The 15,629-nt window shown below is 34.4% G+C and overlaps 1 protein-coding gene across 3 annotated transcripts in view; it reads right to left on the bottom strand.

Moving 5' to 3' along the window:
* The window catches only part of LOC102805195 (rabphilin-3A-like), a 64,634-nt gene that overhangs the window by 33,974 nt on the left and 15,031 nt on the right, over positions 1-15,629 (bottom strand). For all 3 annotated transcript variants that reach the window (XM_085491677.1, XM_085491678.1, XM_085491679.1), the window contains exons 2-3: positions 9,775-10,078; positions 2,523-2,666 (exon numbers count right to left, since the gene is read on the bottom strand). In XM_085491677.1, coding sequence (XP_085347803.1) covers positions 2,523-2,666; positions 9,775-9,845 — 215 coding nt within the window. In that variant the 5' untranslated portion in view covers positions 9,846-10,078. The remainder of the gene's footprint in view (positions 1-2,522; positions 2,667-9,774; positions 10,079-15,629) is intronic.

Genomic DNA, 15,629 nt, shown 5'->3' with positions numbered 1-15,629 from the left:
GTAATATAGATTTTACAGTAACAAGTGAAGCAACAACATTGTTATGTCTAGTCTGTGGTCATGACAAGAATAGATAACCCTTTGGAGGACACTTCAGTGTCACTAAGTGAAAACACTTCTTATCTCATTAACATTTATTGAAACAGTAACAAATTCATCTGATTGACAACTGCAGGGCTCAAAATTAATGACATTAATGATTTCCCAAACTCTACAAATTTTTTTAACTTTAGACTCTTTGCTGATGACTCCAATTTGTTTCATTCTTTTTCACCAGGGGCAGATATTGATTTGCGTATTATTAACAAACATTTAAACAGTGTTGTACACTGGTGTGATGCAAATAAGTTGACTTTCAATTGTTCAAAAACAAAATATATGATCATCAGTGGTAAGCGTATGTGTATGGCAGTAAGAGGTGCCCTGTCCATAAAAAACAACAAAGTATATGAGACTGAATCAGCAACTTTCGTAGGGGTGGAAATTGATAAATATCTGACCTGGGATAATCATAATTCAAAGATCAATAAAACTATTAGGAAAAAGACAGGTATTCTTTTAAAATTAAGACATTATGTCCCACGGCATATTCTCCTTTTGTTATACAAAACGTTGATTCAGCCTCATATCACCTATGGTTTAGAAGTTTGGGGTAGTACATACCCGTCAAATCTTAAAGTTATCCATACTGCACAAAAAATGATAGCCAGAATTATAACGTTTTCCGACTTTACTGCGCATGCTCCACCAATTTTTAATACTCTCCAAATTCTTGATATTTTTAAACTTCATAAGTCATTACTTTTAAGTTTTATGTATGATATAACTCATGAGAATCTCCCACAATCAATGTCAACATATAATTTGCAGTATTTACATCATAAATATAGAACACGACAAAGATGTCGAAATAATTTATTTGTACCTAGAACGAACACAGTAGCGGGGACATTCGCAATATCTTATTTAGGGGCCAAACTTTGGAACAGCATATCAATTTCTTTAAGGTCTAAACAAAAACTTACATTCAAAAATATTATACGGGAAAATTTAATGTCAGAGTATTTAGAATAGAACTAATATTTATTATAAATGTATATATATACATATATATATATATTATTATATTATCATATTTGTTTAGTTTATTTGAAATATACTGAGGTGTAACCTACTGTCAGTCTTAACTTAAGTCATTAAATTCAAGTTATGTCAGGGATCTGACTCGACTAGCTTTTAAGCTATTTCAGATTCCATTTTACCTAGACTGCATGTACAATTTTGAGTATTGTATGAAATATTTTCTAGGTAAATAAATTATTATTATTATTATTATTATTATTAAAAAAAATTAGCAGTAGCCTAAGGGGCACAATAAACCAATACTTGTCCTAGGGTGACCATATTTTCAAAGTCCAATGTAGTATCCCAACTAGACTACCTACTCTTGTTTATACAATAACCAGTATGTGTTCAAAGTTATGGGTGTCTTTACACAAATTAAACAATGTGATATTTACTTAGTTCAGGCGTAACCTACTGTAACTTCCAAGTTGACTGTCAGCTAGTTTTACATTTTCATAAAACCTTACAATTTTTTGTCATCAATAATTTCAACATTATGCATGCATGTTGTATTTTAGCAATGTTACTACGATAACATGAGACATTTTTTTTAGGCAGACTACCCTCCACAGTTTAGATATGTGTCAATTTTGAAAGCAAGCTAAGATAGCATTAAGGTAGAAGCCTACTCATACTTTTTGAGAAAGTTGGTCAAAAAATCTTATGATGACAATGTTCATTGATTTATTGTGTAAAATCATGGAGCTATTGTCCCATGGTACCATGGAATAGCATTCTTTTTGTGTTACAGTGATGTATTTTGGGTAGCTTTTCCTAAAATCATTATTTTTTAAATTCAATAGAATCCAATGAAAAATTGCATTTTTGACACTTTTTAAAACTTAATAATTCAGGACAACAAAAAGTACAATATAATTCATTCATAATATATAATTTGTTTAATACTCCAGTCTACAATTTGAGATATGGCTTAAAATCTCTGCCATAGGAACCTATGGTATAAGCGTTATACAGACAAAATGGCTACTAACCACTAAAATACAACCATTATTATCTCAAAAATTTGCCTGGTGATCCCAAACTTTTATAAGTCAACATCCTTATATTGGCCGGGAGTAAAATTTATTGCAAATGAATAAATTCTGAGTATTTGCATTTATGAGTAGGCGTCTATCTTAAGCTACCTAAATGTTAAGTTATGCTCAATTTTGATATGGGGCAATTTTGAAAGCAAGCTAAGTTTAGATTAGTTTAAGATTTAAGCTCGATTGGATTGTACTATAAGTTTGTACAAAACCTGAGGGATTACCTAATACTACCACGGGATTGCCAATTCTTACCCATCATGAAATGTCGTTGATTTCGAGCTCTGACCTGTATGTCTGGTGGCATATTAAATAAATGTTGTGGCAAGATAAAAAAAATTATGAACATACCCAATCCGCTCTTCCTCCATTTTTTCCAGCCTATCCGCTCTTTCCAGAACTCTCTGAATAGAGTCCTGCTCTTCCCGTGATAATCCTTCATTTTTACGATATCGACTCGCTTCATTTGTGTGGAAGGACCAACCAGTTCCCAACCTGTGATAAAGATTTAAATTACCATTATCAAGATAAATCTTTTTAGTTTCGAAAAAAAAAGAAGAAGACTTTGTTGGTATTGACTTTTTAACCTTAACTTAATAAAATTAGTAAAAAGCAGTGTGCAGAATAAGACATGAGACGCTGTACAAACAAATTGACAATTGACTGACAGATGAAATACTTCATGCAAAGACAAAAAAACGTGCATAGGTTTATGAAAGATTAGGTGAAATAAACACATGAATGTTCATGTATTAGCATATGTATTGTATGCACAATTCCAGAAAATTACAAAACACCTGTATTTTGTAAGTCATTTTGGCAGTCGGTGTGATCATGCGAGAAATGAGACAAATGATAGTGGGTGATAACATGATTCATCATTAGTATGAACTACATCTACAATCTAGTGATAGTGGGCGATATCATATAATATTCTGGAATATACATAATTGAAACAGACTTCCTATTAAATTGATCGTTAAACAGCATTTATTTTGGAAATGGACATTACACATTGGTGGAGGGGGTAGCTTGAATGACAAGTGACTGTCTAGTTGAATCGATAGAAGAGAAGAAAGCAATCAAACTGCCCTTTCAGGATTTGTGTGGGCTTGGATTCACTTAATGTTGTAATGCAGGTTTTACATCAAATTCCTCATGCATGTGGGAAGGTTTTACAGCAATTCTGATCTTCTTATCAAACTAACCGCTGAGGATGTATGCATGAAATAAAATATGGACGAAGCCCTATCACATACACAGTGTGCCAAATGTCATACAATGTATGCAAATCAAATAACAATAAATACCCAATTAAAGCCGCAAGCGGCGTCACCGGGGCCCAAGCTGATAAGTTTCTGTTTCATAATTAATGAGGTCACATGTTAGACAATCAGGTAGTTTGTATTATCAGTAACATGAGGTCGAAATGAAGTTGGTACCATGTATTTACCTGGTTTGGATATCGAAATATGGTTTTCAGGATATATAATGAGCCATGTTCTTATGCACAATAATGAGATTACATAATCATATATAGCCATTTCTAATGTCAGTTACATCTTTCATTCAATGTCTTCATAATGACACGAGTTACATGACCTGCTCTGCGACTGTGTTTTAGATATGACTGCTTTGCATATTAATGAGTTCACATGACCATATATGGTCATCTGTTATTTTAATCAAATTTCTTGTTCACTGTTGTCATAATAACACAGGATTCATCTTCCTAACAGCAACAGTGTTTAAGATATAATGGTTATGCATATTAATGAGTTCACATGACCATATATGGTCATCTGTTATTTTAATCAAATCTCTTGTTCACTGTTGTCATAATAACACAGGATTCATCTTCCTAACTGCGACAGTGTTTTAGATATGACTGCTATGCATATTAATGAGTTCACATGACCATATATGGTTATCTGTTATTTTAATCAAATCTCTTGTTCACAGTTGTCATAATGACACAGGATTTATCTTCCTAACTGCGACAGTGTTTAAGATGTAATGGTTATGCATATTAATGAGTTCACATGACCATATATGGTTATCTGTTATTTTAATCAAATCTCTTGTTCATTGTTGTCATAATGACACAGGATTCATCTTCCTAACTGCAACAGTGTTTGAGATATAACGATTACGCATATTAATTAGCTCACGTGACTATATATGGTCATCTGTTATTTTAATCGAATCTCTTGTTCAAGGTTGTCATAATAACACAGGATTCATCATCCTAACTACAACAGTGCTTGAGTTATAACAGTTATGCATATTAATGAGGTTAGAAGCCCCCACCCCATGGGTGCCCAGCCACGTGGCCTAACAGTGTGCTATTGGGGCAAAATGATGCATCTGATGACACAAATGCACATACAAAATTTGAAAGAAATCAGACTAGTACAAAACATGTAGTTGCATAATTTCTATTTTCACAAAATCCAAGATGGCGGCCAAACCACGTGACTAATGAAAATAATATTATTTTTCTCGTATGCAGCTAAGGCCAGGCATGGTAAATATAAAAACATCTAGTAGATTGCTTGAATCGTCTCTGAGAAACAAATACCCAAACTTTTGGTCAATTTTGCTTAAAATCCAAAATGGCGGCCAAACCATGTGACTGATCTGAATTTTTTTTTAGGTTTCTGAAAGGGCTTGATACACAGATGCCATGAAGCAAAATTGAAAATATTCCCTCAAGTGTTGCCAGAGTAAAAAACTACTTCCTGTTTAGAAGAAATCCAAAATGGTGGCCAAACCACGTGACCAATCGTAAACATTTTTTCAAACATAAATGGGATTCATATATAGAAGCTAAATACTACATATGAGAGCATTCTGCTTGGTGGTTCTGAAGAAGAAGATTTTTAAGTGTTTTTTGCCGTTTTTAGGAAAAACAAAATGGCGGGAAAAGTCACATGACCGCTAAAGTTTTTATTGCTGATATTTATTACACATGAGTTGTACTATATACCATAAAAAAATCTAGACGCCTAGACCCTCAGAAAGTGGTCAAACAGCCACTTCCGGTTTTATTTCAATCCAATATGGCTGCCAAACTAATTGACCAATCGAAATTCTGAAAGCATGTTGCACCAGTTCACATTAGGGACTATCAGTATAGAGCATTATCAGACCATTCCGTTCAGCGGTTTTCTCAAACGGCTTGACGAAAAAAGTTACGGAAGAAAGAAAGAAGAAAGAATTAAAGCCGCAAGCGGCGTCACCGGGGCCCAAGCTGATAAGATTCTGTTTCATGATTAATGAGGTCACATGTTAGACAATCAGCTGCAGGTAGATTGTATTATCAGTAACATGAGGTCGAAATGAAGTTGGTACCATGTATTTACCTGGTTTGGTTATTGAAATATGGTTTTCAGGATATATAATGAGCCATGTTCTTATGCACAATAATGAGATTACATAATCATATATACCAGAGGTACATTACTTGGGGTTTGTAACTACGGTGACATGATACCAAGATCCCGTCACAATCTCGCTCTCGCATAAGCGTTCCAACTCAGAAAAAATGCGAAAGCGCATGCCCGAGGTAACTAGGATACTGGGATGTCCAGGTGGATCAAAATAGCTGCCCACGATATGACGGATTACGAGAACTATATTTTCTGTACATTTTCGATGTATTACATTTTTCACTACGATAGTGACAAGAAAAGTTTATTTTTTTCATTACAAACCTTGAACATTGATATATATCATGTCAGAAGGTCGTAGCCTCAGTCTCGCTATCTACGAGAAGAGACTTGAATGGGATCTTGACATGATGTCACCATACAGTACTATGCGAGTTGCAAACCCCAAGTAATGTACCTCTGTATATACCCATTTCTAATGTCAGTTACATCTTTCATTCAATGTATTCATAATGACACGAGTTACATGCCCTGCTCTGCGACTGTGTTTTAGATATGACTGCTTTGCATATTAATGAGTTCACATGACCATATATGGTCATCTGTTATTTTAATCAAATTTCTTGTTCACTGTTGTCATAATAACACAGGATTCATCTTCCTAACTGCAACAGTGTTTAAGATATAATGGTTATGCATATTAATGAGTTCACATGACCATATATGGTCATCTGTTATTTTAATCAAATCTCTTGTTCACTGTTGTCATAATAACACAGGATTCAACTTCCTAACTGTGACAGTGTTTTAGATATGACTGCTATGCATATTAATGAGTTCACATGACCATATATGGTTATCTGTTATTTTAATCAAATCTCTTGTTCACTGTTGTCATGACACAGGATTTATCTTCCTAACTGCGACAGTGTTTAAGATATAATGGTTATGCATATCAATGAGTTCACATGACCATATATGGTTATCTGTTATTTTAATCAAATCTCTTGTTCACTGTTGTCATAATGACACAGGATTCATCTTCCTAACTGCAACAGTGTTTGAGATATAACGATTATGCATATTAATGAGCTCACGTGACTATATGGTCATTTGTTATTTTAATCGAATCTCTTGTTCAAGGTTGTCATAATAACGCAGGATTCATCATCCTAACTACAACAGTGCTTGAGTTATAACAGTTATGCATATTAATGAGGTTAGAAGCCCCCACCCCATGGGTGCCCAGCCACGTGGCCTAACAGTGTGCTATTGGGGCAAAATGATGCATCTGATGACACAAATGCACATACAAAATTTGAAAGAAATCAGACTAATACAAAACATGTAGTTGCATAATTTCTATTTTCACAAAATCCAAGATGGCGGCCAAACCACGTGACTGATCAAAATAATATTATTTTTCTCGTATGCAGCTAAGGCCACGCATGGTAAATATAAAAACATCTAGTAGATTGGTTGAATCACCTCTGAGAAACAAATGCCCAAACTTTTGGTCAATTTTGCTTAAAATCCAAGATGGCGGCCAAACCATGTGACTGATCTGAAATCTTTCTTAGGTTTCTGAAAGCGTTTGATATACAGATGCCATGAAGCAAAATTGAAAATAATCCCTCAAGTGTTGCCAGAGTAAAAAACTACTTCCTGTTTAGAAGAAATCCAAAATGGTGGCCAAACCACTTGACCAATCGTAATAATTTTTTCAAACATAAATGGGATTCATATATAGAAGCTTAATACTACATATGAGAGCATTCTGCTTGGTGGTTCTGAAGAAGAAGATTTTTTAGTGTTTTTTGCCGTTTTTAGGAAAAACAAAATGGCGGGAAATGTCACATGACCGCTAAAGTTTTTATTGCTGATATCTATTACACATGAGTTGTACTATATACCATAAAAAAATCTAGACGCCTAGACCCTCAGAAAGTGGTCAAACAGCCACTTCCGGTTTTATTTCATTTCAACATGGCTGCCAAACTAATTGACCAATCGAAATTCTGAAAGCATGTTGCACCAGTTCACATTAGGGACTATCAGTATAGAGCATTTTCAGACTATTCAGTTCAGCAGTTTTCTCAAACGGCTTGACGAAAGAAGTTGTGGAAGAAAGAAGAAGAAGAAGAAAGAAGAAGAAAAAACCGAACAATAAGAATAGGGGCCTCGCCCTTTGGGCTTGGGCCCCTAAAAAACCGGACAATAAGAATAGGGGCCACGCCTTACAGGCTTGGGCCCCTAATTAACTGATTGAGTTCATTTTTCTGCTATGCTAATGATCTGTGGATGCCCCAAGGTAACCTTGCTGCATGTCTAATCTAAGGTTGCTGAAGGCAATATCCTATTTTAAACGAACCGTTTCAAGAATTTGGCCCAAAAGTTGAAATATTGATATGATTGGACATAGTATAAAAGTAATAGTTCTGATTCTAAAAATACTTTAGTTTATTAGATTGGTCGAGTGAGTAGTGAGAGGGGGATAGTGCTATTATAAACAATGGCATGTTGCTTCCATCATACAATTGTTTTATTTATAAAAAATGTTATCATTTCCACCAAATGATGAAGTATAAGTTTTAATACATCATAATTTAATAATTCATAACTAGTAATTTGGTAATCCACCATTTATAAAATGAGCCTTAATCCAGTCAGCATTTAAATTATTCTACAGTGAATATTTACAATGCAAGTAATTTCTAATATTGTGTTCTTGAGAAAATATTTTTTTGAGATATGTTTATTTAAATTAATATATATACAGTACAGTGACCCTTCGCTAAGTTGCGCCTCTGCAGGTCGCGATATTAGCTATGATGTAGATAATTCCATGGCTCCCAAAACATTTTATTTTTTAGGGATTCTTTGCCTCATGTATTATTCATCCATTGCAGAGTTAGTGTGAGACAATCGTGATGATGGCAACGGCACTTAACACCCTTTGTCCTGTTAATTGCTGGGCTGTGAAAGGCACTGATGGCTTGACTCAAGATTTCAACACGGTTCTCAGTCGGTACTGCTTTGATAAAACCTCATAAAACTCACTGCAATGTGAACAATCCATCACTCTGATCTCTAGTTTCCAACTGATAGCATGTCTTAAACGAAAGTTATCCAGTATGTCTGTCTGTCTGTCGGTCTGTCTGTCTGTCCTTGTTAAGTTGTGCACCTTGATAAGTTACAGTTTTCGCTTGGATCCCAAAACTGTGACTTAACAATAGATTTTGACAATATTCAGCCATGTCTTAAATATTTATTAAAATACAAAATGTTTATATAAAGATTTCTGATGTAATGCATTAATAAATTAAAATGCATACTAATGAGACAAATATAAGGTCAAAGGGTCATGCATTAACATGTAAAGTTACAGCATGCATGATTACAAACAAGGTCACATAACTAGGACATCTAACGACATACACTGTACAGTGGCCCCTCGCTAAGTCGCGCCTCGGTAAGTCGCGATTCGGCTAAGTCGCGGGTACTTGGATGGCTCCCAAAATTTCTATTGTTGTTTTGACGCTGTCAGAACTTTTCCCGAAAAACTGAGAGAAATTATCTATGAAGGTGGTTATTTTGACGAACATGTTTATAATTGCGATGAAACTGGTTTATTTTGGAAGCTGTTACCGTAGAAGTCGCAAGCAACAGCAAGCGGCCCACATAATATCAGACACAAACAAAATAATCAACGCAATGTTTACAGCAAACATAATCATGATTTTATTCGAATACTGCCTGACACATGTGATGATACATCAATTAACTAAACCGAGGGTTTATATGTGCTTTTTATATGTTTTTCAATGCACGACCTCCCTCTTTCACGATGTCCCTCGGTAAGTCGCGGCCCTCGATAAGTCACGGTTTTTGCTTGGATCCCAACACCCGCGACTTAGCGAGGGGCCACTGTATTTACAAAATGTGCGAATAGACTGAATCACTGATAAGCTGATGTACATGTATGGCACAGTGATTTCACATATTCTGAACATGGCTCTTTTGAATCAAATTGAAATAATTTACATTAATTTTTAGATTTCAGAAACGATTTTCTTAAAAACAAAACAGCACAATGTACACATTTTATCCAATAGTTACGCTGACCAATAGCATAATTTATTGAGCGTCAATAATTATCATGCAATTAATCCAACTATATAAAATACACATTGCAGGGCCCTGTTACTTACTTTGCCCTGAGGGCCAGTTGTCTGTCATCTGGGCATGTCCACTTCTTAATTCCACCAGATCTCACAGCCATATTTTATACAGGTACAAATCCCAGTTATATGCCTATAGTGCAGTTCCAACAAAGGTCACAGATAGTGTACAAATTTACAACGGCCAGTTCAAGGTTTGTTACTTACTTAGCACGGAGTGCAAGATGTCTATCGTTGGGACACGTCCATTTATCTACATCCATTGATAGGAGATTTAAAATTCAAATGTCACTTGAGTCACGTTGAATGTGAGAATTCAATCAGAACCAGTAACCTGTTGCAAATGAGAAATTAACAGCAAATAAGTATTTGATCATAATCTTTTGTGTGTTTGTCAAAATCTACCCCAGGAGCCAATCAGCAATGATTTTACAGTTTTCGTTTCAAATACCCCTAGGTTCATTTGATAATGAGGGGTCCATATACTTGGGATTTTTTAATGCATGAACGTTGAATTTCTATGAATAGATGAATCACTCCACTTCGAATGTTTGAGCTTTTCCCATTGATTTGTAAGAATCTGAATTCTGCATCAGATCATATCAAAAAAATAAATTGATGTTCACGTCTGGATTCCTACAATGCTCTTATAAAAAGTTTGACATAAATTTGTAAAAGAATGGTTGAGTTATGATACTCAGACTTTACAAACACTGGCCTTTACATGTAGTAACACAATTTATAAGACAAGTTTAACGTATGAACACAAACACTAAACAAGCAGTCTATCGGCTGCGATAGCTCCGCTGTTAGCAATGCAGATTCAATTAAAGAACTGAAGATATCATTAGAAAATGAACAATATGTATAGTATTAAAGTAATTGGACTTGCTGTTTTCAGCAAGAAGTCAAAAATATCACTTTTTACCAAAAATTACAAAAATATTCATCACAATTAGAGAATCAAAGATATCATCACGAAATAAACAAATTTGAGAGAAGGTCCACATGTAGTACCAGTATATATATTATCAAAACAATTGGACTTGGTGTTTACAACAAAAAGTCGATAATATCACTTTTTACCAAAAATATTCATCAAAATTAAAAAATTGAAGATATCATCATCAAATGAACAAATCTGAGAGAAGTCTACCTGTAGTACCTATATGCATAATATCAAAGCAATCAGACTTGCTGTTTTTAACAAGAAGTCGAAAATATCACTTTTTACCAAAATATAGAAAAATATTCATCAAAATTAGAGAATTGAAAATATCATCATGAAATGAACAAATCTGAGGGAAGTCTACCTGTAGTACCTATATGTATAATATCAAAGCAATCAGACTTGCCGTTTTTAACAAGAAGTGGAAAATATAATTTTTTACCAAAAATTAGAAAAATATTCATCAAAATTAGAGAATTGAAAATATCATCATGAAATGAACATATCTGAGAGGTCTACCTCTAGTACCTATGTATACGATCAAAGCAATCAGACTTGCAGTTTCTAACAAGAAGTCAAAAATATCATTTTTTACCAAAAAGTTGAAAAATATTCATCAAAATTGGAGAATTGAAGATATCATCAAGAAATAAACAAAGAGGTCTACCCAAGGTACATATACACCAAGTATCAAAGCATTCAGGCTTGTAGTTTTCAAGAAGAAGTCAAAAAAGTAAAACATTGACATGGACCGCCGACGGACAATCACTCATACGATAAGCTCCGCTCGACAAAGTCGACAGCGGAGCTAAAAAGTTGACACCAACGACATTTGCCGATGGACAATCACTCATATGATAGGCTCCACTCGACAAAGTCAACAGTGGAGCTAAAAAAGAGCAAATACAGTACACCACAGCGTTCACTCTAAGTAGGAGGTGATCGACCAGGAAATAAGTTTTCTTACTGAAATTTGACAATCTGAGAAACATTCTTTTTAATTTTATATTTAAATACACAAGAAATATTTGTTTTTTGAGAAGAAAGAACATTTCTAAGTGATAAATTTGCTACAGGGGCAAACTAACCAATGGAGTGAAGATATGACGAGCTGATTACAGAAAATTCTGTGAGGATTGAGGCGCATAATTGCTTTTGGAATATTCAAATTACCTAAAAACATATCAGACGTATAATCTCCAATGTATTAGGGCAAGGCCCCTACTTAAAAAGAACATTTAATAAAATCCATTATTTTTAGAGACAGACGATTGTATAATAATTATCTTCTTAATGGCAATATTCTTGGTTTCAGATGGTACTGTGATGTCATAAGTAACATGATATCCATTTGCTGAGTGTACCAAACCATTATCTCCATCGTTCTAAGTGCCCAGTGGGTATTAGCAAGCATTTAAAACTGAAATACACAAGTCACTTGAAACAAAACTGAATCTTTATTAATTAAAATAAAAAGTCGAAGGCAGAATGTAAGTAAACATAGTGTAACTACTACAACCTTGCCTATGGAAAATTTACCATACTTTCCCGATCATAAGCCCCTCCCCGAGTATAAGCCCAGCCCTCTATTTGTTGACATTTAATGAGTTGAGAGCATCACGGATTAAAAGCCCAGGGTGTTTTTTACCAGGCGTCGATGACATTTATTAAAATATTTGTGTAAAAAGTGTGTTTCATTGCATAAAAATTGTGATTAGTACGATAATTTGGTTCGTGAAACCTGGTCATTGGATATTGTTTTACTTTTCCAAATAATTGTGTCCATTGAGAATAACATGAATGGGGTGTGAACGAGTAAACTATCCTTTGACGTGTCCTGCTGATGACTGTGAAAGGTGTTTAAATACTTCCTCCACACTCAGTTTACCATTTGAAAATTGCAAATCACCAGTTTTTAGGAAAAAAAAAATTGTTCATCAACTACTGTAAAATACTTTATTTTCACTGGAATTTATTTTCGCTGAATAGACTTTTTAGGTGTGTTATATGGAATTTATTTTCACTGATTTTTGGCGAGTTGAATGTAAAAGATAGGAAAAAAGGTATATTCGCTGGATTTTATTTTCATTGAATCATTTCTTCAGCGAAAATAGCAAAAATTAATTCCAAGCGAAAATAAAGTATTCCACAGTAACAGATCGCATTTTAACATTGCGGAATTCACTTCACATTGTGTTAATAATAATAATAATAATAACTTTATTTAATTAAGCGCAACAATTCCAACATATGAAGATCAAAGGCGCTGATACAATAAACAATCAGTCAAATATTAAAAGCACATTTAAATAAGTGCGTTTTCAGTCTGGATTTAAAAATGTCTACTGAAGGACTAGAACGAACAGACAGAGGTAATTCATTAAAAAGTTTAGGACCTAAATTTTCAAAAGCACGGTCTTTGTATAACACCTTGGACTTTTTACTACACACCTGACGAGTTTTAATAAGAAACTTTGATTCAGATCTTAAACTACGACTAGGTACATAAAATTCGATTAATTCACATAGATAATTTGGGGCAAAACCATACAAAGATTTATACACTAGTAAAAGTAATTTGAAATTGATTCTTTGTACAACTGGTAACCAATGAAGTTTAATAAAAATGTCTGTAATGTGGTCATATTTTCGAGCACGAGTGACAAGGCGGGCTGCTGCATTTTGTACACGAATAAGAGGTTTTATCTTAGTTACAGGGAGACCAGACAATAATGAATTACAGCTGTCTAAGCGAGAAGATATGAATGCATGTACCAACTTTTCAGTATCAGATTGGGATAATGATTTACGAATACGATTAATATTTCTTAGATGGGAATATCCAGATCTACAAATAGTAGAAATGTGTGTTTCCATAGATAGCTGCGAATCAAACAAGACACCTAAGTTTCTAGCACTTGACGAAGCACTAACCAATTCTTCACCAATTGCGATACTAGACAAAGGACACGAGTCTTGTGAGAATCTCCGAGACGACATGCACACAAATTCAGTTTTCGACACATTCAAAAGTAGGAAATTACAAGACATCCAATCGCTAACGTCTTGAATACATGTCTGAAGTATCACCCGGGCGCGAATTTGATCATCTTCAGAAACCGATAAATAAATCTGTGTGTCATCGGCGTAAAAATGATATTTTACGCCGTGACGTCGCAATAACTCGCCCAATGGACGCATGTACATTGAGAACAATAATGGCCCTAAGACGGAGCCCTGTGGAACACCGGTTTCTAATATAGACGTCATATCAGAAAATACATTTCCAATTTTCACTTTTTGAATGCGGTTACTCAAATACGACTCAAACCATTTGATGATGAGACCATTTAAACCAAAATTTGATCTCAACCTATCGATGAGAATCCTGTGATTCACAGTATCAAAAGCGGCTGAAAGATCCAAAAGTACGAGAGCAACTGAATTCTTAGAATTATCAATACTGCATAGTACATCGTTAGCGACCCGCAAAAGAGCCGTTTCAGTGCTATGTGCGGTCCGATACGCTGATTGAAACTCTTCATACAACGAATAATTCTCTAAATGTTGTTTCACTCTGGATGCAACGACACGTTCAAGGACTTTAGATATAAAAGACAAATTAGAAATCGGTCGATAATTTTTCAGCATGTTTGAATCCAACGATGCTTTCTTGAGCAGAGGTTTAATCAGCGCACATTTCAATTTCTCAGGAACACTTCCAGTGCGAAGTGATTCATTTATGATATCTGTTATAGGTGAAAGCAGGATAGAAAGGATCTTTTCATCTTTTAATATATTAGTGGGTAAACAGTCCAAATCGCACGAAACCGACGACGATTTTTTTATAATTTTAATTATTTCATCCTCAGTGGCTGGTTCAAAACATTTCAATTCATCACCAGAGAACTTGTGCAGTTCGTTAAAAGGGTGTTAAAGAATTACATCGTCAATTATTGGTAATCATTGGTTGGTTAATGAAAGACTTGACCTGTTAGGTCAAAGAAAGTTATTTCAGGTTAAATCATGCTGAAAAACATCATGGTGGAAATTGTTTTGCATGGAGAGTGTGTACAATCAAAAACATTGCACAACGAAGATAATGATAAAGATCTTGCCTTTGATCATTTTCCCACAAACTCTACCTCTTTTTACATCGTAAATTCAGATGGTATGTAAATTTTATTGTAATAAAATTCTGTATTTTTATGAACATGTTTTTCATTGTAAAAGTGTCATGGAAATCAATGACAACTTTTTTCTTCTTCTTACTTTCCACAATTTTACATGTTGAGGTCCCTGGGTTTATGATCGGGGAAGTACGATATATATTAAAATAACAAATAAGAAATCAGGATAGACACAAACTAACAATGCATTTGCTGCGGGGTACAATCTTTTCATTGCAGGGCTATAAAAAACTATAAAAATTCTGAAACAATATAATACTACATGTATATCTAAACAAAATTTTATGCAGAAAATAATGGCTTCAATTTATGTATGAACATGTGGGGGACGATATGTTGCAAATATGGAAAATAACGAACAATTAGTATGCAAAATTATCTGCTACACAATCAGCACCAATCACCACAGTAGAACAACTTATAATAAATTTATTTGCTAACAGAAAGCCCGCTGGCAATCCGGAGACTTACACGATAGAACACAAATTGTAAGAATGACACAGAAGTGTGCCCTTAATGCACATCAATAATTATTAGCGGGAAAGCCTCTAATTGGTTAAATATAAAAATTGACCCAAAAGAACACACTGCGGTGGTTTCTACCACGTTCACACTTATGTGGTCCTCGCACTTCAGAGTCTGTATTTTGAAACAACGTACAAGTCAGAATATAACACGAAATGAATAAAACAATTAACAAATATTGCATATGTTTCAAGTACAATAATTTGTAGATAACTGAAATT

This window comes from Saccoglossus kowalevskii, chromosome 16 (assembly GCF_978046115.1).
Source record: "Saccoglossus kowalevskii chromosome 16, keSacKowa6.1, whole genome shotgun sequence".
In the NCBI taxonomy this organism is placed as follows: domain Eukaryota; kingdom Metazoa; phylum Hemichordata; class Enteropneusta; family Harrimaniidae; genus Saccoglossus; species Saccoglossus kowalevskii.
Note: the sequence above shows the minus strand (reverse complement) of the source record. Positions and strands in the feature narration are given on the sequence as shown.